The 25,748-nt window shown below is 37.1% G+C and overlaps 1 protein-coding gene across 8 annotated transcripts in view; it reads left to right on the top strand.

Moving 5' to 3' along the window:
* The window catches only part of NSMAF (neutral sphingomyelinase activation associated factor), a 38,286-nt gene extending 15,228 nt beyond the window's left edge, over positions 1-23,058 (top strand). For 4 of the 8 annotated variants that reach the window (XM_066331479.1, XM_066331497.1, XM_066331488.1 and 1 more), the window contains 25 exons: positions 447-518; positions 891-938; positions 1,064-1,116; positions 1,625-1,754; positions 3,026-3,097; positions 3,897-4,005; positions 5,989-6,165; positions 7,146-7,225; positions 8,566-8,656; positions 8,750-8,813; positions 8,933-8,984; positions 9,901-10,021; positions 10,281-10,412; positions 12,159-12,201; positions 12,634-12,797; positions 14,107-14,215; positions 15,561-15,619; positions 16,084-16,151; positions 17,757-17,824; positions 18,062-18,185; positions 18,907-18,990; positions 19,996-20,146; positions 20,538-20,640; positions 21,607-21,716; positions 22,699-23,058. In XM_066331479.1, the coding sequence (XP_066187576.1) occupies positions 447-518; positions 891-938; positions 1,064-1,116; positions 1,625-1,754; positions 3,026-3,097; positions 3,897-4,005; positions 5,989-6,165; positions 7,146-7,225; positions 8,566-8,656; positions 8,750-8,813; positions 8,933-8,984; positions 9,901-10,021; positions 10,281-10,412; positions 12,159-12,201; positions 12,634-12,797; positions 14,107-14,215; positions 15,561-15,619; positions 16,084-16,151; positions 17,757-17,824; positions 18,062-18,185; positions 18,907-18,990; positions 19,996-20,146; positions 20,538-20,640; positions 21,607-21,716; positions 22,699-22,793 (2,379 nt within the window). In that variant the 3' untranslated portion in view covers positions 22,794-23,058. Of the gene's footprint in view, positions 1-446; positions 519-890; positions 939-1,063; positions 1,117-1,624; positions 1,755-3,025; positions 3,098-3,896; positions 4,006-5,988; positions 6,166-7,145; positions 7,226-8,565; positions 8,657-8,749; positions 8,814-8,932; positions 8,985-9,900; positions 10,022-10,280; positions 10,413-12,158; positions 12,202-12,633; positions 12,798-14,106; positions 14,220-15,560; positions 15,620-16,083; positions 16,152-17,756; positions 17,825-18,061; positions 18,186-18,906; positions 18,991-19,995; positions 20,147-20,537; positions 20,641-21,606; positions 21,717-22,698 lie in introns of those variants that run through there. The other 4 variants (XR_010744934.1, XM_066331519.1, XM_066331528.1 and 1 more) reach the window with 4 other exon arrangements.
* Positions 23,059-25,748: the final 2,690 nt, after the last annotated feature.

Raw genomic sequence — 25,748 nt, 5'->3', positions numbered from 1 at the left:
TAACTAACTTCTAGCCTAGTCTTTAAAGGTTTGATGGGCTGGTGTCTTTCTTCTCTGAGAAATACAGTAGCTATTTAAAATGTAACATGCCATTTGCTAGTTCTGTATTTGCATGTATTTAAAATAGATATTAAAATAGGCAGAACAGGTACTACTTCTGCATTTACTGATGTTTGCACTACATTAACTTATTCACTTCAAAGTTATTGTGCTAATTGTATTAAACAACAGACAAAATACTGCACAGAGCTTTCCACGGGGAAGATATATTTGTAAAGAAAAAAGATCAGCTTTTACGTCTGCTTTGAATCTTTGAGATATAACACAATCTTTAATAGCATAGCTTTACCAGATTTATTAATTAGGGGTTTATAGTTTAGTTGGATTTTTTTCCCCACTGAATTCTATTTGAAATTCATTCCTAGTAAATGCACTTTTAATTTTAGGGTAAAACAGAACACCTATTCGAACTGGATGTTGCTTGGAATGTAGGAGATGTTGTGCAAACTCTACATCAGGTATGTAGTTATTTGATATCCCTGCATAGTTCATCACAGCATCTTTTGATAAATATTTAGTCTAGAGTTTTATTTGTTCTCAAGGTGAAAACCTTGGAGTATCTATTTTTAAAATGTAGAGTTGAACACAGCAGCTAGTTCTGACAGCTGTTGTAAGTGATCCATATTAGCTTTTAGTATGCATGCTGGTACTGTGGAGACAAAGTAGTAACATGGCAGTAGCAGTGAACAAATGTGTCCTACTTTAAAAAGAAATTGTAATAGATCTTTCAGCATGCAATCACCAAGAATACTAAAGCCCCTCCTGTTTCTGTTGACTTTTGAGCTGTATGGGACATCTCTGTGCTGTTTCACTTAAATCTTGCTATTTAGCTTTACAGGGCTTCTTGTCTAGATAAGATGGGAGATCAAGCTGCGATGGTGAGTATCTGATTATTTCTAATATCCCTGTTTAATAGGGGAATTGTGGTATCATTGTTTAGTAATTAAGTTCTAATTGCATTTGAATCCGAGACCGTACTAATTTTTCTTTCCTTCCACATTAGATAACTGCTATATTGCAATCACGCTTGGCTAGAACTTCATTTGATAAAAACAGGTACTTTTCTAATCACTTTCTACTGGGAAATCATTATCATCTTGTTGGTTGATTAGTCTTCTGCAGTGATAGTTAGATGACTGGTTGAGTTAGTCTAAGTTCTCTAATTCAGAGAGGTAGCGTCTTTGTATTCTGAAGCATCTGGAATGAAGACTGGGAAATTCTTTGTTGTGAAGATGAATTGTTACTTTGTCTTCAAAACATTTCATTTATCTATGAATTTGTTGCAAATGGGCATCAACATATGCCAAATAAAACTATGGTTTTAGAAAAGTCAGCTGGCTTACTGCTCTGAGACTGGAGCAGAATGTAGCAGTGTTCCTTTCTGGAGTGCCTGTTAAAGTGCAGGTCCCAACAAAGAACTTTATTCCTGTGTAAAATAGGCTTAGTGAGTTGCCATTATGATGTCCCAAGGCTATAAGCTAACTAAAAACTTTCTAAATAATTTAAGAGTGCCTCTACCAAAGTAAGAACTGGAGGTAAACTTACTCCTTTTCTTCACTTGTAGATTTCAAAGCATTTCTGAAACGCTGCATATGGAATGTAAAGCAGAAATGGTGACGCCACTGGTGACTAATCCAGGGCATGTGTGCGTTACTGATGCTAACTTGTACTTCCAGCCTCTTAATGGATATCCTGTAAGTGCCTCATAGCTGGTCTTGCATACAATGTGAGCACGCTGCCCTGCTAGTGGACAGTTTTAATTTTCTGTACTTTTTCTCTAAAATGCACGTAGAGCACATCTCCAAGAAGAATATTTTCACTTATATTTAGAAGGTCATTATTTTCCTTTGATCTCTGCTGCTCTGCTGCCTTCAGTGTATCTCTTCCTCTGAGGCTTCATTCTGTGCTTAACTTGCTTAAAGTTTACCTCCTACTGACAAAGCACAAAATGTCCTTTGCTCATTTGCTATTAATATTTGAAGATCACTATTTGTAGCATTTAATTTAAGATAAATTTTTCAATCTTAGTCTGATACTGTTCAAAGTTAGTGAGAGCTTTACATGTAGCTTACTTTGGGAGCTCTTAGCTAGGTTTCCTATTAAACTGATAATTTCTTTCTTTGGAGGAAAACTGACTGCATGTTGCAGATGGATTACTGCTTTGGGACTTGTCATGGAAACAACAGTGATGGTCTTATTAGCAGGACACTGACTTAGCTGTAATTCTGTGAAATACCTTAAGTATGGGCATGGCAGTAGCACGATCACCAGAAAGACTTTTAAACTAGAACAGGCTAGATTCAAACTAGACAGAGAAAAAAAAATTACTGTGGGGATGGTGATACACTAGCATAAGGTTGTCTAGAGCAGTGGTGGATGCCCTGTCCCTGGAAATATTCAGGGTTAGGTGGGACCACACTCAGAGTAACATTGTCTAGTTAAAGATGTCCCTGCTCATTGCAGTGAGGTTGGACTAGACAGCCTTTAAAGTCCCTTCCTAGCTGAATTACTCAATGATTCTGACATGCTGTAAGTCAGTCCAGGCAAGGGGCATGCGTTTCAGCGGGATAACGGTGCCATTCTGATTCCACCCGGCAGGTGGCACCCTTGGCACAGTTTGCCCAGCAGCCCGATGGCTCCCATTGAATACAGTGCTGCTGCTCTGGTGCGCGGGCATTGCTGCTGGCTGCAGGCTCGGGGATAAAACACTGCTGCTTACTTATTCCTAAACTGCTCTGCTACTCAGGCAAAAACCAACAGCAAAGACAAGCTTCCTCTTTTCAACATAACTGCTTAGCATAACATCACTATTCCACTGCTAAAATGACACGGATGGATATTGTTTTCATATTGCTAGTATCTGTTGTCAAGAAAAACTTCAGATTGTCTGAGGAAGTTAAGGTAGAAGAACATAAACCTACTAGAACCTCTCCATCTTTTCTTCCCCCTCCTTCATCCCCCACAGAAACCAGTAGTACAAATAACACTGCAAAATGTGCGTCGCATCTATAAAAGAAGACATGGGCTGATGCCACTGGTAAGCTCAAGTATTTATTTTATCATCTTGCTATATATAGGGTTTCTTAAAGGGACCAGCTGAAACAGTCTGCATCATTAGTAAAAGCCATGTGCTCTTTAAAACTCTATATTAAATAGTGGTCAGTACTCAATGATCCCTTCCGACTTTTTAAGTGTTTTCCTCCATCGCCAAAAAGATGAAAACAGAGTGAAATCTGACAAGGATGAAAAACTTCTTTCATAAGCATTTAGCATTGGGGAAGGGAGTACTGTTAGGGAGCAATTCATTCCATTTATTTCAAGCACATCTCACAGGATAGAATGAATTTCTCTCTCATGGTGTATTTTCTCTGGATTGATTCATGGAGGAAGTTTGGTCACTGCTTCATATTGAGACTAATGTGGAGTGATGGGTCCCTCTGTACATGACTGAGGAATGACAAGAGCTCTGCAGTGAAACCTCAGTAGTGTGCTTTCAGCACTGAAATTTCAATCTTGTAGAATTTTTTTTTGTCTCAAAACACATTCAAGCCAAATGTACTTTTTTTTTTTTTTTTGTCTAAGTGAATGGAGTGATGCAAAGAATTAAATGTCTGTTACCTAGGCTTAGTCAATCCAGACAGAGCTCAGTGTAAACTGAATGCTGCTATGATTGGAAATAGGAAATTTAGTATGTTAGATGTTGTGGGCAAAACTGCTACCCAGTATAGAGCCATAAGTCTTAGATATTAATAACTGGAACTTTCTGTTCAAAAACACAAGTACTACAGTTTGTCAATAATTGCTCTCATTTGTTTTCCTCCCCTTTAACTTTCCAGGGACTTGAAGTATTTTGTACAGAAAATGATCTATGTTCCGACATTTACTTGAAATTCTACAACTATCAGGATCGAGATGAGGTCTATTTCCTTATTGCAACATATATAGGTTTGCGGTATTTATTTATTAATGTAGTGTGTAGTACCTTGTGAAGGGAAATTTGTCTGGACTTTGCTCTGTTGATGTGTGGAAAGAAGTAGAAAACTAAACAGATTATAAGCTGTAAGAATTTTTAATAGAAATAAGCAAAGAGCAGAATGAATGCTGTGAAATGGTACCAATTTTCTTGTGTTTGAGGAGCTGTCTGTGAAAGCTGAGGTGACATTATTGAGGCAAAGCTAATTTTTTGATTTGCAACTTGATATGCACTGTCATTTAACAGCCTCCTTTTCCCCTCCTCAAAAAAAATCAAACAAGTGAAACAAACAAAGCCACAAAACACTATCTTCAAAACAAAGGATAAGTAAGACACGCTCAGTTAAATTGTGTTTTGCTGAAAAAATATAGATTGGCTTGTGTGTGCTCCCCCAAGTCCTCAGTTAAGACCCTGTTAAAAAACTTCCTGTAATAGGTGGATTTCCAGTGCACGCATAAATATCTGACCTTTCCTCAGTCCTAGGAGTGGTTGATAAAAATTTTCACTTTAAAACACTTGAATTCTTACTTCTATATGCATCTCATATGCATTAATTTCTAGAAAGTGATGGGGTTTTTTTTTTGAGATTGTAAACAGAAACTTCCTAAAATATGTGTGTCCTGGGGAAAAAAAAGGAGAAAAAGACTGAGTTTTTGGGTAATGTGAAACACTGAAACTCATATTGAAAATGTTTATGTAAATTTTGTGTTATTTTGTTATTGTACCAAGACTCTAGTTCTGTTTTAATGAATTCACCTAAATATCCGTTGACATTTCCCTCCTACTTGACAAAAAAAAAAATGGAAAGGCCACAAAGGAATGATAACTTTTCTTTAGAATTGTTTTAGTCTTCTAGATTTTTCTTTGAAAAGGAAATAGATTCTGACATCATTTGCTCTGTTACTGAAATAACTGCATGCTGTTACCCTGCTTCAGACTTTTTCTGGATAATTCTCTAAGGTGAAATTTCAAGGTGTAAATGAAAATGCTGATGATGTTGGAGCTTAGAAATAAAAAAAAAAAAGAGTGATCCCCTTCTTTAAAAGTGTTTGTAGCACCTCAGTATCTCTCTGGCAGCAGAAGAGCCTCTCTTTGAAGGTGCTAATACTTTTTACTTGTAGAATTTAAAATACTAAAGTGAAAGAAAGATTGGAATATGACTTTCCACCCTATGCTGAGCTAAAATAGAGGCCTGCCGTAATCTAATCCAAGTTTCTTTCTTGCCATCATACCGTGGTTGCAGTGCTTCAATTCTACTATTTCAGCCATTTGCCCAGGTGCTGCATAGTGAATCAATGGAAGAAAGTGTAAGAATAAATAAATAACCTAATTTTCCAGCTGCTTATCTTGACATTACAGCTAATAAGCAGAGAGTAGTGCAGTTTAAATTTCTTGAGCTCCTGCCTTCAAAGAGAACTCCAGGTGCATAATTCCTGTTTTCTTGAGTGTGGGTTCAGGTTTTCCTTTTCTCTGCTCTCTGAAATTAAATGCTGTTCATGTACATACCTGACTTTTTTCCACAAGTTACTGATAGTGGGTGCCCTTAGTTGCAGTAGAAAAATAGATTTAGTTTTTTTCTTGACTGTAGCAGAACTGCTTCTAGGAATTTGAAATCTTAAAGGTTTGCCAGATTGATGAGAGAGTTGTTCATGATCTGCAAATATTTTTCCATTCCACATAAATATTCATCTGTTCTTACTGTGTTTGGTTTCAGCACTTCTTCTTTACGATTTTTTTGGCCAAATGCAATTTAGACCGTTTGCAGAGATGTTAAAAAATGTGTGAATTATGGTAGCTATGGAAACATGAAGTTTCCAATTAACTCTGACTTGTTCTATTAAGAAACCATACCCTTAATTATGTTATAGTATCTTGCATAATGTTAATTAGGGTATAATTTGGGGACCGAACTCCAAACCTCACAACTTTCAATGTTGTACTTTATTTTATTTTAGAAAATCATATTGCAGAGCACACAGCTGAAAGTTACATGTTGCAGTGGCAGCGAGGACATATATCAAATTACCAGTATCTTCTCCATCTCAACAATCTGGCTGATAGAAGCTGCAACGACCTCTCCCAGTATCCTGTATTTCCTTGGATCATAGCAGACTACTCTAGTTCAGTTTTGGGTATGTATGTATAGAAAAGCAGGTTAGTGCATCATGACCAACCTGAAATGTGGATTGGGAGGCCTTGTACACTGCATGAACTTCATGTTACATCAAAATGAACCTGGCATCAGTGGTCTTGGATGTTTTCTTGTGCACTTACCCCTCCCCTTTGGCTTAAGGTGCAAAATACCTCTCCTTTTTCTGTTAAGTATTGCACTCCTCAGATACAGAGTATGTACCAAACATCTGCTTAGTTGCTTTGCAGATCAGCAGTACTGAGCAGAGTTTCTGTGATTCTTATAAATGGAAAAGAACCACTAATTTTTTTTTTTTAAACAAGTTAGATGCACTGAAATATGTAGAATCCAGGTGTTCTTTTATAATTCTTAGCATTGCAGATTGAATGCAAGAGGCTGACAAGGCTTGTGCCCAAATAAGCTCCTTGATTAAGGGTCTTAGTGCAGTTTGTGATGGGATTTTGTCCTTTTGAGGTTTGTGTCCCTCTGCAAGAAGCAGAGTAGGGGAATCTTATGGTATTCATCAGCACCTGCTCAAACACTTCAATCTGATTGTATGGTGGGACTGACAGAATGTTTAATGAGTAGCAAGAAGATGATACCAGCTGCTTTTAAGCCTTTGATAGCAGGACCTTGACTATGTGATACTACTTGTAATTACTGTCCCATATATTAACTATTAGTTCTTAAGAAAGAGGTATGAGATTATATGTATGTAATTATATGAGATTATATGTATGTATATCTACTTGGAAGGAAGATGAGTAGCCATTTATAGAAGGACTTTATGGGGTTGCAGTTAGTAGGGAGGGAGAAAATACTAAAGGGGTTCTGTGTTGGCTTTTGTTTGCTTTGTTGCTGCTTGGATAGGTTGGGGGTGCTTTTGGTTTGTTTTAAAATATTGATTAGATTACATTAAAGTCTAGTAGAATGCTTGGAATCTATTACCAAGCATTTGTTTGGGTTTGTTTTTTTTTTAAGATCTGACAAAGCCTGAAACATTTCGTGACCTTAGTAAACCAGTTGGTGCCCTGAATAAGGAGAGGCTGGATAGACTCGTGGTATGTATGTCTTGGCATTTATATGCTGAACATTTTGAGCCTTGTACATATTGTCAATAAAAGGAGCTTTGTCCAGCAAGCTTTGGGAATTATGGCTTATGAATTATTGTATCAAAAGTTAACTATAAACCTTATCAAAAGCAAACTTACCTATCACCATTCCACATTTATTTTCCAGCTTAATTTCATCAGAGCTGGTTTTGTCAGTACTAATCTAAAATTATTTGAATCCATTTCCTCTCCCTTACTACCTTTTCATTCGTATATACTTTTAAAAGTTGTGCCTTACTTTTAAAATAATACCCTGACTGAAATAAGTTTTGTATATATATGGTGGCACTGATATGCTATAAACATACATGGATTTATGAAACTTCAAAACCCACGGATTTAAATGTGTAACGTAAACCACATGTTTGAAAAAAATAAGAAAAAGTAGTATAAATCTTAAGTATTTCCATTTAAGAAAAATACTGAATTTGACAGAGAGAGTACTTCAAAGGGGGGAAATTTGGATCCATGGAGGTCAGAGCATTAACTTGAAAATTCTATATGCTTATAATAGTGCCCTAAGTTTTTCTATTTCTCAGGGTAGGCAGGCTTTCCTTTCGTAAGCTGTCAAACACCTACTTAGAGACCTAGAAGATCCTCAGTTAATTATTTGTGTAAAATTATTGTCTTCTATGGAAACTTAATTATTCCAAAATAATTTACAGAACATTAGAAAAAACTTTGCCAGAATAACTCCATTATATTGATAGAAATATTAAAATATTTCAAAATCATATAGCTTCCTAAGATTTTGGAAGGCAAGAATGCGAACAATATTGTGTTTACAGTAACAGTAAGATCTGACTTTCCTCAAACTGTTATTGGCTTCATGCTTACTGCAGTAAAAGACATTCTGCTTATATTATGATACATTTTAGAGTAATTTATAGGAGCTTCAGACGGGAAGGAATCTTCCAGGGTGATGGAAGTCAGTATGTTCTTCCATACTCTCATTGAATTTGATGTGAAAGACAAGAAGGAAGCATTTGTTTGTACTTTGAATTTGAGTCCTGCAGTTACGTGTTAAAGTGAGGGGGGAAAAAACACTGAAAACCTGAAGTTCTGGATGATCAGTTATGACAACTATTTTGCCATATTGATTTACTGCTCTGATTAAAGCTGCATGGATAATAGAATTTAAGAGGGTTTTTTATCATTAGAAGAAAAATTGAGGCTTGGTGGTCCTAGTCTGTGTCTTTAAAAAGAAACAGTGTGTATGTGTTCAGTATTGAGGGAAAGCAGGAGTGCTGATTTGAAACAGGCGTTTCTTTGTTCTTCCTATATTGCAGACACGTTACCAGGAAATGTCAGATCCCAAGTTCATGTATGGAAGCCATTATTCTTCTCCGGGTTATGTTTTGTTTTATCTTGTTAGAGTTGGTAAGACACCTTTTATATGCTCTCTGAGCAGACAGTTACCTCCAAAGCAGACAAGGTTTGGAGCAAGCTGATGCTGTTTTTCTTTCCCTTTAGCTCCAGAATACATGCTCTGTCTGCAGAATGGAAAGTTTGATCATGCTGACAGAATGTTCAACAGGTTTGTTTACATTTTGTCTATAACTAGGCTGGTTTTGTTTTCAAATACACATCAATGGGGAGGGCAAAACCTTAAAAAAAATTTTTTTAACAGATGTGTGATTGATTTGTCTTATCTAGCATTGCAGAAACCTGGAAAAACTGTTTGGATGGTGCAACAGATTTCAAAGAGGTGAATAGCTGGAAAATTATTCAAATCTTCTCATCTGCTTAGCTTTCTCATCTACTTTTGATTTGAGAGTGTTTGTTGGAGTGTGTTATGTTGTTTTTTGTTGTTGTTTGTGCTTTTCAGTTGTGTTGGTTTGGGTTTTCTTTTGGTTATTTTTGTAAGGCTGATGGCTGCATTTTATGAATCCTTTATTAACTGTATATTAACCCTGTATTAACTCCATGTTTGCTCATCTGTACCTGCTTTCTGGCTTTTAGTTTAACATAAGTATCATTTTGAATGTTAATTGAAATACATGGGAATTACTAGAATGTGGATTAAGGTGTAAAAGACAATTTTATGTATTGTCTGCTGAAATCTTATAAGGATTTGGCTGTATTGCAACACTACATCTGGAGAGTTAAACTGTAATAGTAGTAAGATCTGAGAAACCCTAACTTGTAGGTCACTGTCACATAATAAATACTGTTAAACTCCTTTATCAAAGAAACATTATTTAATACATTGATGCTTTTAAAAAAACAGTCTGCAGTTAATGGTTAGATATGGTGATATTTAAACTTGAAAGTTTAAGCTCTGAAACTTCTGTCATAATTTTAGTTTTATTCTAGATTTTAGTCTTGACTCTTACTTGATGTCTTAAAAATAAGAAGGTGGCTATGCATTGAGAGTTCTGAAGATACTTATAGGTATTTCAGATTTATATGTCACACATTACTTGTTGAAAATGTGAGCCATTGAATTTAGCAATTTAGCTCAGAGAACTGTCTTGTAGGGAAAACCTGGAAAATCTGCCCAACTTTAGTGCTTGACATATGAACTTCAATAACTGTCTTTCCGATGAATTATCTGTTTAAGTGATCAAAACTAAGCTAATATCAAAACTTGGTTGTTTTTTGTTTGTTTTTTTAAATTACAGTTGATTCCAGAATTTTATGAAAATGATTCTAGTTTCCTAGTAAACAGTTTGAAGTTAGACTTGGGAAAAAGGCAAGGTGGAAAGATGGTTGAAGATGTAGAGCTTCCACCGTGGGCATCAGGTAGAGTAGTCAAATTTCTCTTGTGTTATTAATTAATTCAAGATTGCTGGCTTTGTGATTCTTCCTCAAAAATGTCCATTCATTTTTTTTCTAAATGATCTCTTTCTTTAAAACACTGACATAATTCATAGGTGCTTTTAGTTTTCATGAGAAAATTGAGGTTAGTGTTTAGTTGGTTTTTCAAGAACGAGGTGGGAGAGAGATGGATACCAATACTGAACAGGATATTTTCTCCTTTAATTAACCTTTCTGTTGTCAGGTCCTGATGACTTTCTTCAGAAGAGCCAAGAGGCTTTAGAAAGTCCATATGTGTCAGAACATCTTCATGAATGGATTGACATCATATTTGGGTACAAGCAGAAAGGAAGTGAAGCAGTTGCAGCTCACAATGGTAAATACACATTTATAGAACTAGGGAAAAAACGGGGATACTTCATTTTGGGCAGGAATGGCAAATCACAACATATCTGTAATGCTTATTTTTTTTAAAAATGTTCATAACTGTGCTTTGAATGCTTGATCCTTATTGGAAATAGTGACTTACTTGGTAGTATTACCTTCACGGTGATTTGCATCTTTGAAGATGAGCTTCAGAGGGTGGACAAGATGGTTCTGTTGCATTGCTGGGAATTGCTTGCACATCACAGTGTGGCAATATAGTATGGGATTAGTGTTACCCAGTTAAAAATGGGAGCCTCCAAATAAACATATATTTAACTTTACTCCACTGGCATTTCAGTGAGAGAATTTCAATGCAATTTCCCCCTCCTCCTGAGAGAATTGGCAAGGGAAAGAAAGAGCTATTGGGCTCCAGGTCTTTGGAGCAAGAATAAAGGAAAGAGTGTGTTAGTTTGTTCTTGTATACATGCACATGACTGCATGTGAGACATTTCACTGTTTTTGCAACCTTACTCTGAACATGAATCTAGTCACTATGGTCCCTTAAAAAGGAGGATGTTGTTATGTGACTGCTGTGTAGATGTGTGTTCACACCTAATAATATTACTAATGATTAAGTTACTCATCAGTCTGACATTTTAGCTGTGTATGTTACTACTCGATAAGGAAGTGCCCTCTTTTTAAAAAAAGAGTAGCAGATCAGATTTTTAGGGTGTTTATTCCAGAAGCCCTGATCCTTTTGAAGAGCTACAAGTAACAGAAAATGTTGAGGTAGTTTGCATTTAACGAGATAGAGTAAGTTTAAAAAGAAATCTTTCTACAACAGTGGTAAGAGTAGGAATAAGCAGCTCCTCATTTTGGTATTCAGTACTTTCTACTTCCAGGCTAAGGTAGTTGAGGATTGTTTTGCTGGGGTTTGTTTGGTTTTGGGGTGGGTTTTTTTTTTTGCTCTTTGGTTGGGGGTGGGTTGGGTTGTTTTCCTGCTGTTCATTTCTTTCCAGTGTACCTCTTCCCTGTGTCCTTAACATATGATGGGCTATATTTTAGAATTGTTGGGTTTGGCATCCAGTCATACTGTGCACATAAGTGTCAGTTACAATGTACTACAGACTTTAAATACAGTAAATCAGCATATAAATTATGGCACCTATATTTTTACCTGTCAGAAGAGAGTACTAATGAGAGCACTTTTTATACATAGTGTGCTGCTTCTGCTGCAGTATGGATTTTTATTAGCATAATGAGTTGCAGACATTTAAGTAGATAAGAGAGGCAGAAAGGATCTGTGTATGAGTGAACTTAGGTCAAAGCAAATATTCTTGAGCAGAGGCCTCGAAGTCATTTGCGTCATTGCAATTCACCTGGAAAGGTAAATACACAGATCTTTCTGATCCTTCTTTATTACTTTCTGTTCCCTATCTGAAAATTATCCAGTTATGCAACTGTGCTTGCCTCCTTATTTATTTGTTTGTTTATGTATTGGGGGTAGGTATTTAATGATGCTTAAATAAGCAATCATTCCTTTATGAAAGTACTGATTTCTTCTGAAATTTTCTGAAAATCTCTTGGAAATCCTAAGTTTTTTCAGGTAAAAAAACAGGATTAAAATGTAAGACCTCAAACTCTAATGCCTGCTGAAATAATTTATTTGTGAGTGAAAAATGCAGCTCTGTTTATAGGAAGACGAACAAAATGAGCCTTGTATATCTACATCGTGCAAATAAACTTTTTTTTCCAGTGTTTCACCCATTAACTTATGAAGGAGGAGTGGATTTAAACAGGTAATTAACAAGAATCTGAATATTTTTGTTAAAGCAGTTAGCTAGGTTTCTCAGTATGTCTCCACGTTCTCTGCTGGTTGTAAAAGGGCTCTGTACATGAATGGTGTTGCTCTTCCATTTTATACTCCCAAATATGCAGAGACCCAGCATCATGTTCTCAGTTTTAGCTTGCATTGATTGTTATTTAAGCATTTCTTTAGTCTGGCTCTTTGGTGAAATAGCTTCATTTGTTCAATCATTGAGAATATTGCTATTTTACATAATCAAAGGAATGAAGCAGTTATATGATTGTAAATCTGCAGTAGATCAGTTGTATAAGAATGTGTGGTGGCCTATAGCGCTATAGTAACATGTAGTTCCATGCTTTCAGGGAAGGGGAGGGAAAAAAAGTACTTGCTTTCTTGGCTTAATTGTGTATCTTGCTTTGTGAAGTATTATGGACCCCAATGAAAAAGTAGCTCTGCTGACACAAATCCTGGAGTTTGGACAGACACCAAAACAGTTGTTTACAACCCCTCATCCTCAAAGGATAATTCCGAGATTGAAAAGCTTGTCTCGAACATCTAGTCGCAGCATTTCCATAGCTGAGTCTCCAGGTAAATGTTTAATAGATAAACTAACAGTGTGAAGGATTTGTAAATTTGAGTACAATCTTTCTCCCACAGGATCTCATTATACAACTCTCTTGGCTACTTTCCCTCTATGCCAACTCAAGATAAATACATGAAGTAAATCTTAAAGAAAAACAAAGCTAGAGCAGTTTCAAATTTGAAAATACAGGTGTTGCCCTGTATTTTGCTTTCTGTTCCAGTGGTTTCCTTTGACACTGTTCAACCTCTGCTTCTGAAGCTGTGGAAGGGCTATCATCCCTGGCCTTTCCTAACACTTTAATTTCAAGCTGATGTGACAGCAGTTTCAATGACCATATCTGCAGGCGTTCTAACTGATGCTAAGATTTGTTTGGGGTTGTAACAGGAGTATCTTAGGAGTAATCAATTAATTAGCTTGACCAAAGTAAACCCTAAGAACTTAAATTAAGCTTCTGATTTTTTTTTTTTACTTTTCCATGCCTTGAATGAAAAGCTGAACTGACATTTTTTTCCCCCATTAATACTACATACTGTAGGGACAGAGTTTATAGAATACCTTTCTTCTAGAAAAGGATTGTAATGCCCTCACAGGCTTCTGTTCAGGGCAGGACTTAAAACACTTCTCTGAAACTAAGATGTTATTGTCTTCATAATGTGTATAGTGATTTAACTATAAGTTGGGCTGAAGATTCAGCCCACATATCACTTGGAAAGATTTTTCTCATCTGATTGCCTTCAATTCACTTACCATTTGATAGCCTTCACTTTTAAGCAGAGGAGTGACAATAAGTGCTACTTAGCATGGCAACCTGTAGCATGCAATGGCAAGAGGGGCTTTGAGAGTTGTGTGGTGTGTGGTGATAATAATGGTCCTGTGTATTAAATAGATTTGCTGCCTAAGACATTAATTCACGCATCAACAGTTTCTCCTGGGTTTGAATGTTTTATAATTGACATCTAATTATCTGAATTTTGTTGCATTTTTTCATCCCTTAATTTTTGCAACAGTGAAATGAAGTTGTGACACACTTTGTACTTGTTTTTGTTGTTTTCCATTTTGGAATTTAATTCTGTAAAAGCACTAATTTGGTGAGAAAAATCCTATTTTTGACTGTGTAAGCCTATGCAAATTCAGCGAGAGACTTGACTAAAAAGGTTAGTGATCTTGTCTCTCTCTGCATTAGTCTAAGGTTCTTATTCCTGAAGCTCTGCATGACTTCTGTTCTTTCATATTTATGTCAGCTGCCTAGGTATTTGAAATATGTCTTTTTACTTTCTATTTGTGATGGAACCTTATTGTGGCATTTTATTGCAGTTTCTCCAAATGAAGAATCATTTGAAGATTTGACAGAAGAAAGTATAACCCTTGCCTGGAACAATATTGCCAAACTAAAATTAGATAAGCAATATAAAATTCACAAAGAGTAGGTACTATTCTTTCCAGTCAAAATTCTTCCACCGAACTGGGGTGGGGGATCTGTGTATCAATCTGAATGATGGGTTAGGGTTTAAGGTAAATACTTTTCTTTGTGAGATGACTTAGTGATTTGATTTTGCAAGATGAACTTGAGTATATGATGGGCTAGGGATCCAGAGAAGGTATTTATCAGCTTGATTTTTTGCTATTGCTTTGCCTTTGCTCTAGAGCTGTATAAGTTTATTATCAATTTAGTACCTGAAGCAGATATTGATTACTCTTCTCTAAAACTGATAAGAGAAGCCAGATAAAGACTTCCATTTGTTTATTTTTATAATACCAGGAGGACACAACTTCATCCTAGCAAATTTGAAAGGTTAAACACTTAAGTTCTTCCACTGTACACGTCAAGCTGCTGCTGCTGCATGAACAGTTTGCCAAGTCTCCAGCTATAGGTTTTCAGTTAATCCAGGTAGCAAACTACTGTTGTGATGGATTCCTAGGGTATCCAGAGTCAGTAGGGGCACTTTTCAGGTGAACTTTGAAAATACCTAATAATGAACAATGTCAGCTCTATTTTAAAGAACAGGTTTTCCTTTGGCCCTGTCTCTTGTCCTAGTGACTGGGCTGCTTAGGAGGATTTCTTACTACCTTGAGTCCAGCTCTTTTCTTGGTGATTGTAATCCAATCTAGGAAAACATTATCATGTCCCTAAAACAAGGTAATATTTATAGTGAGAAATATGTTAGCACCCAGATTGTGTTAGCATTAGAGAAATCCTGATCCTGAAAAGAGACTCAAATTTTAGTTTCTGATTTTTTTTTTTTCTGAAGACTGCTGAGAAATAATGAGGCACAGAGCTGTGTAGCAGAACTTTGGCTGTGCAGGATGCTCTGTGCTTCCTAATTCCCTGACATGAGCATTGTCAAAATTTCTACCTATAGTGACTTTGCTCGTGTCAAATTAAAGGAAAAAAATGTGCAAGTTCCAATCCTGACACTTAAGGTGTTCAGTATCTGCTTGTATGCTGCTTCCTGACTATTTGTAGGTAACCCAGAACTGGAAAAATTAAATATGAAAGCATTTATCCTCTCACATGGGCAAGTCCCTTCTGATGAAGATGGTGTTCTTACAGAACGCTATGGGGATCCTGTCGTGGTGTTTCACATATTATGTCAAGGGATATTTTTGTCTCTAGGCAGATAACACAGGACTGTAGTGTTTTTAATCTCCTTGAATGTCTTAGCTCTTACAGAGCTCAAATAACAGATTTCAACTGTAGTCTATTTACAGTATGGTGGTTAAGTTTCAAAACTTATGAAGTCACCCACAGGCTTACTTGTATTAAACAGGGCAATTACTGGAATAGCAGTCACTTGCAATGGGTCTTCTGTTTTCACTACATCCCAGGGTAAGTATTGCACAGGTATTTACCACAACCTGCAGTGTAAATGCAGGTTAATGTTTTGGGTTTTTTTTAACAAAATGTCATGAAACTGAAATATATATCTGATATAATTAAATAGCTTAACTATATGAATTTGCTCAATTTTGTATGGTTTTGACTCAAGCATTTCAATATTATCTTGGCTTGGAAGATAATTTCAGTAATAAAAATAATGGATAATAATGGAAGTTTGTCCTTTTAGATACCAGAGTTCTCTTAGAGTTTGATGAGCATGTGGCAGTTACCGTCTGTACCTGGTAGAAAACAGGGTAGTTCCAGGCCAAAGTCACAAGCCTTATAAAGTTTCTCAGAGACTATGAGAAACCTGTGCCTGCTTTTCATAATAAGATACTCAAGCAGGAGCAAAATTATTAGCTTCTAGAATATAAAATAGTCCTTTTATCTTCTATTTTGTCCCTTATCCCCAGATTCAACTTTGAAGATGTTTTCCAAAGACTCAAAAACCATCCAGAGAAGTGTGTCCTTTTCAAACATGGTAAGCTGCTGTCAAAATAAGAATGAGATGATTGGGAGTCTTCTGAAAGCTGCTCAGAGCATCCATCAATGCCTCTTTTCTTTCCCCTGCCTACTCAGTTGTATTGTGTGTGAATAATTTAGCAGAGTGAATTGAGACTCTCTCAGGCCACCAGAGAGGCAGAGAACATTCTGCAAAGATGGGGAAAGAGCATTCAATGGTTACACTGACTCTGTTCTGAGTTGCCCGGCTATCCAGGGAAGAGCTTGTGGTAGACAGAGATAGTCTGGCATGAGCAGCAGTGTCTTCCTGAGCAACTTTGAAGTGCCACTGGGACCAGAATTGCAAAGCTTAAATTCCACCCGTGTGGTCACATCCAGCATTGCCTTACTGCACCCAAGCGTTTCAAGCCTGTGAGTCAGCCAGCAAAGGAAAACCAAGCACAAGGAGTGGAACTTGTGCTGGTGAAAATGAGCCATCCTTCTTCCATGAGCAATGATCTCAGCAACTTGTGAACAGCATTTTCACCTGCTCGTAAAAGGATTCTGAATTTGATTTTCTGTGCTTGAGCACTATGGCCAGACCTGGGTTATAAAGATACAGCCAGTTATCATATTCAGTCTTCTATTGGTGCACGAGATATATCAGACACTAAGACATATCAGTTTTCTTTCTACCATCATCTCTAGAGGGAACAAGAATGGCACATGTGTTGCCCAGACAAAAGGCATAGCATGCTCTGACTTGTCCCCAAGTAAACTGCAGGATCAAGACCCTGTGGTGTGCCATGGGACACACTAGCAGGTGAATCTAGATAATATCAATTCCTAATGCTTCAGCAAAGGGAAATTTGGGAACTTTGCTTCATGGCTCTGTGAAAAGGGAGCTCTTTGACTCCTAAGCCAAAAGTCTGGTTTTCATGGGGAGGCCTTGTATGCTCTTATTCTCCTCCCCTGTAGTTTTAGTGCTGATCTAAACACTCACAGCAATGCTAGGAGGAGTAGTGTTTACAGTCCAGCAGCTTCCTGTTTTTCAAACAGACCAAAAATATGACCAGTAATGATACTAAGTAGAAGCACTGGGCTGACTTGTTGGTTTTTTCCTTGCTGTTTCTAGTGATGGTAATGTAACTGAACAGGTATCTGTAAATAATGTTTCTTGTTGACAGTAGTAGGAATTAGACAGTTATATTTGTTTTTTGGAAGACCTGAGCTGATAAGTACCTGTGATGGAGAGCAAACATCAAAAGAATCTGCATTTTTAGTTCCTGTTAGCTATTTGTGTCTAGAATTGACAGCAGCTTACAAGATGAAGAGCTGACCCAGTTACTTCTGATTGAGGAATTACATACCATATGCTTGAAATACCAGTTTGTTTGGAAATATCTATCAGTTCTGCATGTATTTCTGAATGTTTCTGCCACCTTTATTTAACAGAGATTAAGTATTCTTGATCTTCAGTGTCCATCCTCTAACGTTTTTCTTGATCAGTGTTCATACAACATCTGTATGTTATTTTTATAGAACATAAAAATGCTGCTTGTTCTCCAAAAACATGTTAATGTACTTGAATTGGATTTGGAGTAAGAAATTGATTATTACTTTTTTTTTTTTTTCTTTCTTACAGGCTTTGTCATCTTGTCTAATCTTACCAGGAGATACCACTGTCATAAGTTCTTCATGGGACAATCATATGTGTGTATTCATTTCCTATTGACTTTTTTGAATTGCATGGAGTGCCTTGGTTGTAATGTTTATGGTTTTAGATAATGATACAGAAAATATTTTTTAAAGCACAATATAAAGTGCATATATTTCTATTTTTTCTCAGTGGATTTCTGTTAGAAACTACAGAAACAAAATTACTTCCTTTAGAAAAAGAAGCCCTTAAGTTTTACAAAACATAATGCTTTTGTAACCATTCTCTGTTAGATATTTTTATTCAGTTGCATTTGGAAGACAGCAAGACGTCCTAATGGGCCATGATGATGCAGTCAGCAAGATCTGTTGGCATGATGGGCGCTTATTTTCTGCATCTTGGGATTCCACTGTGAAGGTTTGTAGATGGGATTGTTACAGTTGCATAATTATTTATAGCCAGCATTTTGTGATATGCAACCAGCCAAATGCTTTGGGGTGGATGTACTTGTTGTACTAGAGTAATAACCTGGCTAGTATCACACTAAGTTTATTTATAGAGTTAATTCTTCATTTAGCTTTAGCTCAGCTGTTTCAAAGCTAAAGTGTTATTTTTCAAAAAATTTCATTCATTCTAACTTACTGTTAAAAATGAGGATTATGAAGACAAACTGTATTTGTTGGAGGAACTGGAATGTTTTGTGATTTGGGCAATTCTGTTTCCTGGATGGAATAGACTTCTAAAATGTTTAATAATTCTGTAGTTTACATTCTTCGGCTAAGAGGACCAGAAACTTGCTAATCTAAAGAGCATGCCTACAGTTAGGTGGAAAGATAATTTGGAAGCTAGAGACAGGAAATAATTTCCCAAAGCCTGCTGTGTATGATTTTTTTGGTAAGTACACATTTAGTGCAGTGATATACCCATTCTCTGTAGGCAATCTGGAGTCAGCAGAGTTGTGTTCACCATGTGGCTCTGCTTAGGCTAAAGGAGTTTAGGTGTCATTTCTTGGTATATTCTGCCACGTAGGCAGTGAACACAAGCAGCCCTCCTTGTAATGTGAGAGTTCAGCACTGAAGTAACTCATCTAGTGTTATACTACTGCTTCCTTGAACAAACTTAACTATCTGTGTTGCAGGTGTGGCACTGTGTTCCTGGAGAGACCTTAAGCAATAAAAAACACCACTTTGAGCTGCTTGCAGAGTTAGAACATGATGTTAGTGTAAGTACGATGCAGTATCTCAGAATAAGAAAGTCAATTGCTGATGTAAATCATGATCTAGTGGTGAAGCACAAAGATTGAGTTAGGGGTTGAGGGGTGTATTTTGGGAAATGCGTGTAGGGGCTTTTTGTTTTGGGCTTTTTACTCTCTGATGGTTCTGCACCAGTGTTCCCTGCTTCCTGGGTTTAAAGGTCCATTTCTTGGGACTGAAACACCAGTGTAAACAGAGGTTTCTTAATTTCTCTTGCTCAGCTTGTATGCACAGAATTTCTATAGGGGGGCAGGAAGGATTGGGTGATTTTTGTTTGCTTTCTTTGGTCTTGAAAACAGATTAATCTTTCTTCAAGTCTTTTGATTTTTACAGCTTCCTCTTAATGTAAGGCAAGCAAATGAAAAAGAAATGCTGAGTTGTTTACCATGCTATCATGGTAAATATCTTAGTGAATTTCACTGTAAATATACAAATGCATTGTGTGCAATGAATCATAAATGTGTAACTGCATACTTTTGTTTATAGCCTCTAACATCACTCTAGTAAGATATTTAGAATGACTGTGTTCTAAACCTTCCTAAGAGTTAGGTTTTTTAATAGGTCACAATGTTGGCAAATACTGAAACAGTTCTAGTAACATTTAAGAACTGTACCAAGAGAACTGGAAACAACTGATAAGTAGGAAGTTTTTTCAAAGTGAAAATTTTACCCTTAAGGGTAGAGTGTCGCAGTTAGTTGGAGAGTATTGGTACTAAAAGCAATCTGAAATGTCACTTAGCATTTCTGATTCTGCAAAGCAAAAGCTTTTAAAATATCTTCAGAGTGACCTATTTTTTCTTTCTGTAGTTTGGATTTTTCATACTTGGACTCAAGGATGTTGAGAATTAAATTCAAAGATTTTCATAAATAAAATACCATCTTAGGGATAATGGGTTTGTTTTGTATATGTTTAAAACCTGTCTCAGGATGGTTCACATGAAGTAGAAAAAATCACAGGATCTTTAACTTCCTAGGTAAATACAATCGACCTTAATGCTGCAAATACCATCCTGGCATCTGGAACCAAAGAGGGTACCATTAGTGTTTGGGATATTACTACAGCAACAGTGTTGCACCAGTTGCCATGTCATTCTGGGACTGTATTTCATGCTGCTTTTAGTCCTGGTACGTTGGATTTCAGTTTTTAATATGCACTGTTGGGAGTTTCAAAGGGAATCTTATTCTTGATATACCATGTAACATATCTTTCTTATTGGAATTACTGCTCTAAGGGGGATAGTGAAATGTTTTGGATTGTCACATGTCGCTGCTGTAAAGAATCTAATTGTACACAATGCCATGCTAGGCTGTAGACCAGTGGTCTAAACTCTAAACCAATCTTGTTTATCTTTGCTTGCTTAGAGACTGAATTTCTAGTAAATTATTTATAGATAAGTAGGTCAGGCAATGTCACATCCAACACGCTGATCGCAGAGTGCTCTGGGAACTAGAACTGAATGTCTGAACAAGCTTTTTTTTTGGTTGTTTCTTTTGTTTGCTTCCTTCTTTTGTACAGACAGCAGACATCTACTGAGCACAGGAGAGGACTGTTGTTTTAAAGTAATAGATGTACAAACTGGAATGCTCATATCTTCTGTGACCGCTGAAGAGCCACAGAGGTAATGCTGGGAGGAACATTCAAGTTATGGAGCTGGGTGGAGATGGTTGGTGACAGCAGAGTGGGAAGGATAGTAATACTGGGAACTTTGAATTTGCCCCAGTTTGGAAAGCTTGATCATAATGCACACAACATGCTAGAATGTCAGTCTTTGCACTCTAAAAAGTGATTCAATAAAACAAACACCTCTCTAAGTAAATAACTTCTCAACAGCAACTTTCATGTTCCTTAAAGATGATGACAGCTGTAGCTAACCAGTTCTTCCAGCAGCTGAGCTACTGAAATATATAACAAGTTGAGTTTTTTTACTTGAATCATCTCTGTCACTTAATACTGACTTTTTTAGTTGGTTTTAATGTGTTTTTTTTTATTTATTTTTATAGTCTTAAAAAAAGATTGGCTTTTAAAATCAAAGCCTGATAACCTTTTTTCCACCAGCTGAAAAGTAGATAGTTATTTATGATTTATCAGATAAACAGGTGGAATGCTCACTCAGTTACTGGAGTAAAAATATAGCAGCTATACATGGGGTATTGTTCATTATTGTGAGTATATGCAAGTATGTATGCATGTTCACATATATATTTTCACTAGTTATTTACCTGAAAGTCATCTTTGCTTTTTAAGTGATGATTTCTGGAATATGAAGTGGCAAAGGTGGAAGTGACAGCTCATGTCACTGGGATATCACACACACGTGTAGCTGACTGGGCCCTCTTCTGTTACAGGATTATGTTTCATATTGTGCCAGGGGAAGGCCTGGCTGGGTCTAGGGCAGTCACAGAACAAAGTTAGGGTCACAACTCTTTAAAATAATTTCGGAATAATTTTTCCATAAAGGCTGTGTTAAAAGGTAGTTTCCTTTGGTTTCATCTCTCTATTTCCAGTTCTTTTTAACCAAGTTTGAAAATGTTTGGCTGTCATTATGCAAAAGCATGACATGAACTAATTTCAGGCTTACTTGCAGGTGCTTCAAATGGGATGGAAATACCATCTTATCAGGATCTCAATCTGGTGAATTACTGATTTGGGACCTTCTTGGAGGAAAAGTTACTGAAAGAATCAAAGGGCATACAGGTATGCCTGAGCTATTCCCATTCTCAAACCGAATGTGAGATTCTTATTTTCCAGCTTTTTTAGTATTGAAAAGTTTGAGAGTCATCTGCTCAGCCAGCTGGCTGTTCCTGATGTCAGCTTTACCTGAAACACCAGAATTAAAAGTAGGGCCATGTGATCCTCCAGAGAAATCAAATAAGAATGAAGAAATACTGCTTTGTACAAGACTGGCCAAAGGGAAATCACTTTCAAATTTTCTAATTCACACAACATTGCAAAAGTCAACATTTTTCTACCTCTTGGCCCTCAAATATAGTATAGACTGTACTGTATATCCTTTGCCACAGTCTGTCCAAAATATTAAGTTCTCTAGTAAACTTGTTTTGGATGGGGATTTATAGGCTGATTAAATGTATCCATATAGTCTCAGTACATGAGCAACCAGGTTGTGTGGAGAAAAACTACCTAAGTTTTATTAAGTCAAGTTTGTAAGGCTATGTAAGTAAGAACAGTTGTTTCAAACTTCCATATTGTAAGTTTTACTCTGGAATTTGACCTGTGGAGAGGTCATTCTGTAGTTGGTGACTTTTCAGAAGTGGATGTCTGAGGCATATGCTACAAGATGTGAATACACTTTTAACATGAAAATTCCAAACAGCAGAGTGAAAAAGCTCATTCTCCATGAATGCTTTCCTTAAAAAACTTTTGGTACTAGAGGGACAACATCATTGCAGCATAGAATGCAGATGAGATTCTACATTCTACACTGCAATGATGTTGTCCCTCTAGTACCAAAAGTCAGCTGAGGCAATGGAGCATGAGATCATCACTGTGAATAAGAGCAGCCACCTAGAACCCTACTAAAATTCCTCTTGGCATATACTGTCACTGTGATCCAATGATCAGACTCTATGCTAAACTCTCTCAAAAATACCTGTTCTGCCATCTTGAGTACCACACTTACATGTATTTTGATATACTTGTTTGTTGTTTTGTTTCCCAGGTGCTGTAACATCCATGTGGATGAATGAACAGTGCAACAGTGTTATTACAGGAGGGGAAGATAAACAAATCATGTTCTGGAAACTGCAATATTAAGTGCCTTTCCCTCCAGTCATTTAAATGAACTCTAATTTTAAACCAAACCTTTTAAAGGAACTTAACTGTGTGCAATGATGGCTGCTGAAGTTCAGCCAGAGAAGAAGCTTTGTTCAACCACAACTTTCTAAGTAATGGTGACTTCACTGAGCGCTCTTAACTTCCATAGAGTATGCATTTGTTTTTCATGGACTATCATACTGAAATTGCTTGTGTAAAATGATGTATCTGAACTGAAATAAAGACTTATTTTTCTGTAATTAAAGAGCTCTTAAGTTGCAGTCATTGTTCAGTTTACATGGAAATGTATTATAGCTTGCTGCTTGAACTGCTTTAAAAGAAGAAACATTTGCATTCTTAATTTTAATCTTTTAGGGTGTGTGGAGCTTAATGCTGTCATGTTGTGTGCAGTAAGTCTTTATTCTTAGTGGAGATACATGTGATTGTAAATACTGCTTTAAACACGGTGGCAGCTGCTGTTGGAGCAGTCCCCAGTCTGGGCTCCTAGATAGTCCTTAGCTATGGCTACTTGCAAAGGCAGAGAGCACAATAAGAACAAATTCTCTCTTGCTTTTTCCTACTCAAAAACAGCACTACTGTATTGGTCTGTAAAGAAGACACGCATAACATTGATCTCCGAACAGGGCAGCCACACATACAGGTGTTGGGATAAATACTCCCCTAATCCTGTGCCTGAAGTTGGGAGTATAAAACACTATCACTCCTTTTCCTCGTTTATATTACTCTTCTTCTCTTAGTAATCTTCAGCATTTTCATGTTTTGTTTCATGTTCTCAGCCTTCTTTAACTCAAATCACCTTTGGGATGGTTTTCAATATGGCAGTTAAACAGAACTACAGTTCCTGGGTTTATCCAATCTCCCAGCTGTCTTAACCCAGGAACAAAGCAATGTTGCACAAGGATTACTTTCTCTGTGGGACTTCAGGGTATCTTTTTCTGGGAGGAGCTACACTGAAGTGGAAGACTTGAAATAGTATTTTAATGGTTTATTTACAGCAATAAGCATTTGCATTTGTAATGCTGCCTGAGTATGACTTAAGATCTGTTTATTTCTCTGCTGGGCTTCCCTAGTGCTGGTGTTGAGGTGCCCTGGCACTGTGTCCAGGGCAAGTGTTCTACTAAACGTTTGACACCCAATGCTTATTCCAAAGCACAGCAGTTTCACGGTATTGTAAAATAACCAGCTGTTAGGTGCTGTTCTCTTCTTCCCCCACTCTTCTATTATGCTGGAGTGTGAGCTTATTTTTCAGTAAGGTAAGGATATTAAACCAAAGTGGTATTGATTTCAGCTGCACTACACACTTGGCTTAGCAGATAACTGGATTTTTATGTAATCAGTGAGTGTGTGTGGTGAAGCCACACATGGCAAAAGACTAAGCTATAACATGCATGCCTGCTCTACTAGTCTTAATCTTGCAGGAGAATGTTTGGTGTCTGCCTTGTTTCTTCACCTTTAAATTTATCTGTTTCCCAAACACATCTATGTGTAGATAAAGATGATGGAATGTGATTTTTCTGTACTTGCCCGGAAATAGCTTGGGTGAATTCTGGATTGTCCTTTGTCACTAGGGGGCCTCCTGCTGAGCTAAACCAGAGGAAAATAACTCAGAACTGAGGAGGCATAAGCTTCAGGGTTAAACTACCCCAGAGAAAATACCCTTTTGGTTAAATATGGATGCATAGTATGCATAGCTCTTGAGTGCAGCTGGGGTTTACCTTCTGCTGTAAAGCACGCTCACAAAACAGAGCCCTCAGCCCCTGCTTCATTGCTTAAAGCAACCATAGCTTTTTAAAGGGAAAAAACAGGTGAACCCTAGTGACTGGATACTTCCTTGCAGTTTCTGTGAATTTACATATATGCATTTAACCATAAGTTACCCTTCAATGCTAGCTAAAGTCTGCCTTAAGAGTTTTATAATTATTCTTTTACTTCTGGTTGCTATCTGCTATAGCTGGAAGTTCTTGTACTTACATTCTACCACTGTTTTTTCCAGTGGATTGTCCCAGTAGTTCCAGCCATCTGTTTGATAACAAAAATATAAGTATTGTCATCTTACATTTCCCCAACATATTGTCTTGGTTTACTTTTTTTTTTTCCAGGTTTTAGTTTTAGCCAGATTTGTTCTTAGTAGGGAGTCACAAGATTTAAGTCACCAACTGCCACTTGTTAAGCTGTAAACAAAGAGTTTTAAAGCCCAATTAGAACTGTAATCAGCCCTTGCTGACTCATCTGCTCCTAAGTAAAAAATGGGTAGAAGCAGAGAGCAGTGTCTGGGCTCCAGGGATGTCACAGCTAAGTAAAGGAGCTCGGCAAAGCCCTTAGAGATGACTGCAGGCTCAAGGGCTGGGCCCCTGAGGCTGAATCATACCAATGCTACATGAAGCCACCAATTACTGCAACTGTAGGCTTGCCACAGTGGTTCCAGAGACATCATTTAGTAACCAAACAGTCCCATTAAACTGGCTTGTAGGATGAATTTGATCACCTCTCCAGCCTGAAGTGCTGTAATAGTTTTCTCTGGGTTACCATAACTGAGAAAGTCATTTGAGAAACAGCAAGCTACATAACAAGACTGTTCTCAACTGCAGAACTCTGGTACTCCCTTGAAGAGCAGGTCTCCCAACACTGCTTTTCCTACAAACAGGAAAAGCTACAATTAGCTACACATGCTGAAGAGAAAGTGGCAGATGAGACTGCTTATTGCAGACTGCCAAGCTCTGAAGTGTTTGCTTTTCTTTTTGGTGTGATCTCTTATGATCTTCTGCAGTGTATGTCATCCCTTAAATGGACAAGCAAAACACTAATTAAGATGCCACCATCCCCAGACCAAGTCTGGATCCATGTAAGTTCTGAAGGAAGAGCTAAACTGATTCCCCAAGTATATCTTTAATACCTCTACAGAACTGAAGTTACTGGACTTCATGCTGCTACGGA

The sequence above is a fragment of the Sylvia atricapilla genome, chromosome 1 (genome assembly GCF_009819655.1).
Source record: "Sylvia atricapilla isolate bSylAtr1 chromosome 1, bSylAtr1.pri, whole genome shotgun sequence".
Classification (NCBI taxonomy): Eukaryota; Metazoa; Chordata; class Aves; order Passeriformes; family Sylviidae; genus Sylvia; species Sylvia atricapilla.
The sequence above is the reverse complement of the archived record's forward strand: the minus strand, read 5'-3'. Positions and strand labels throughout refer to the sequence as shown.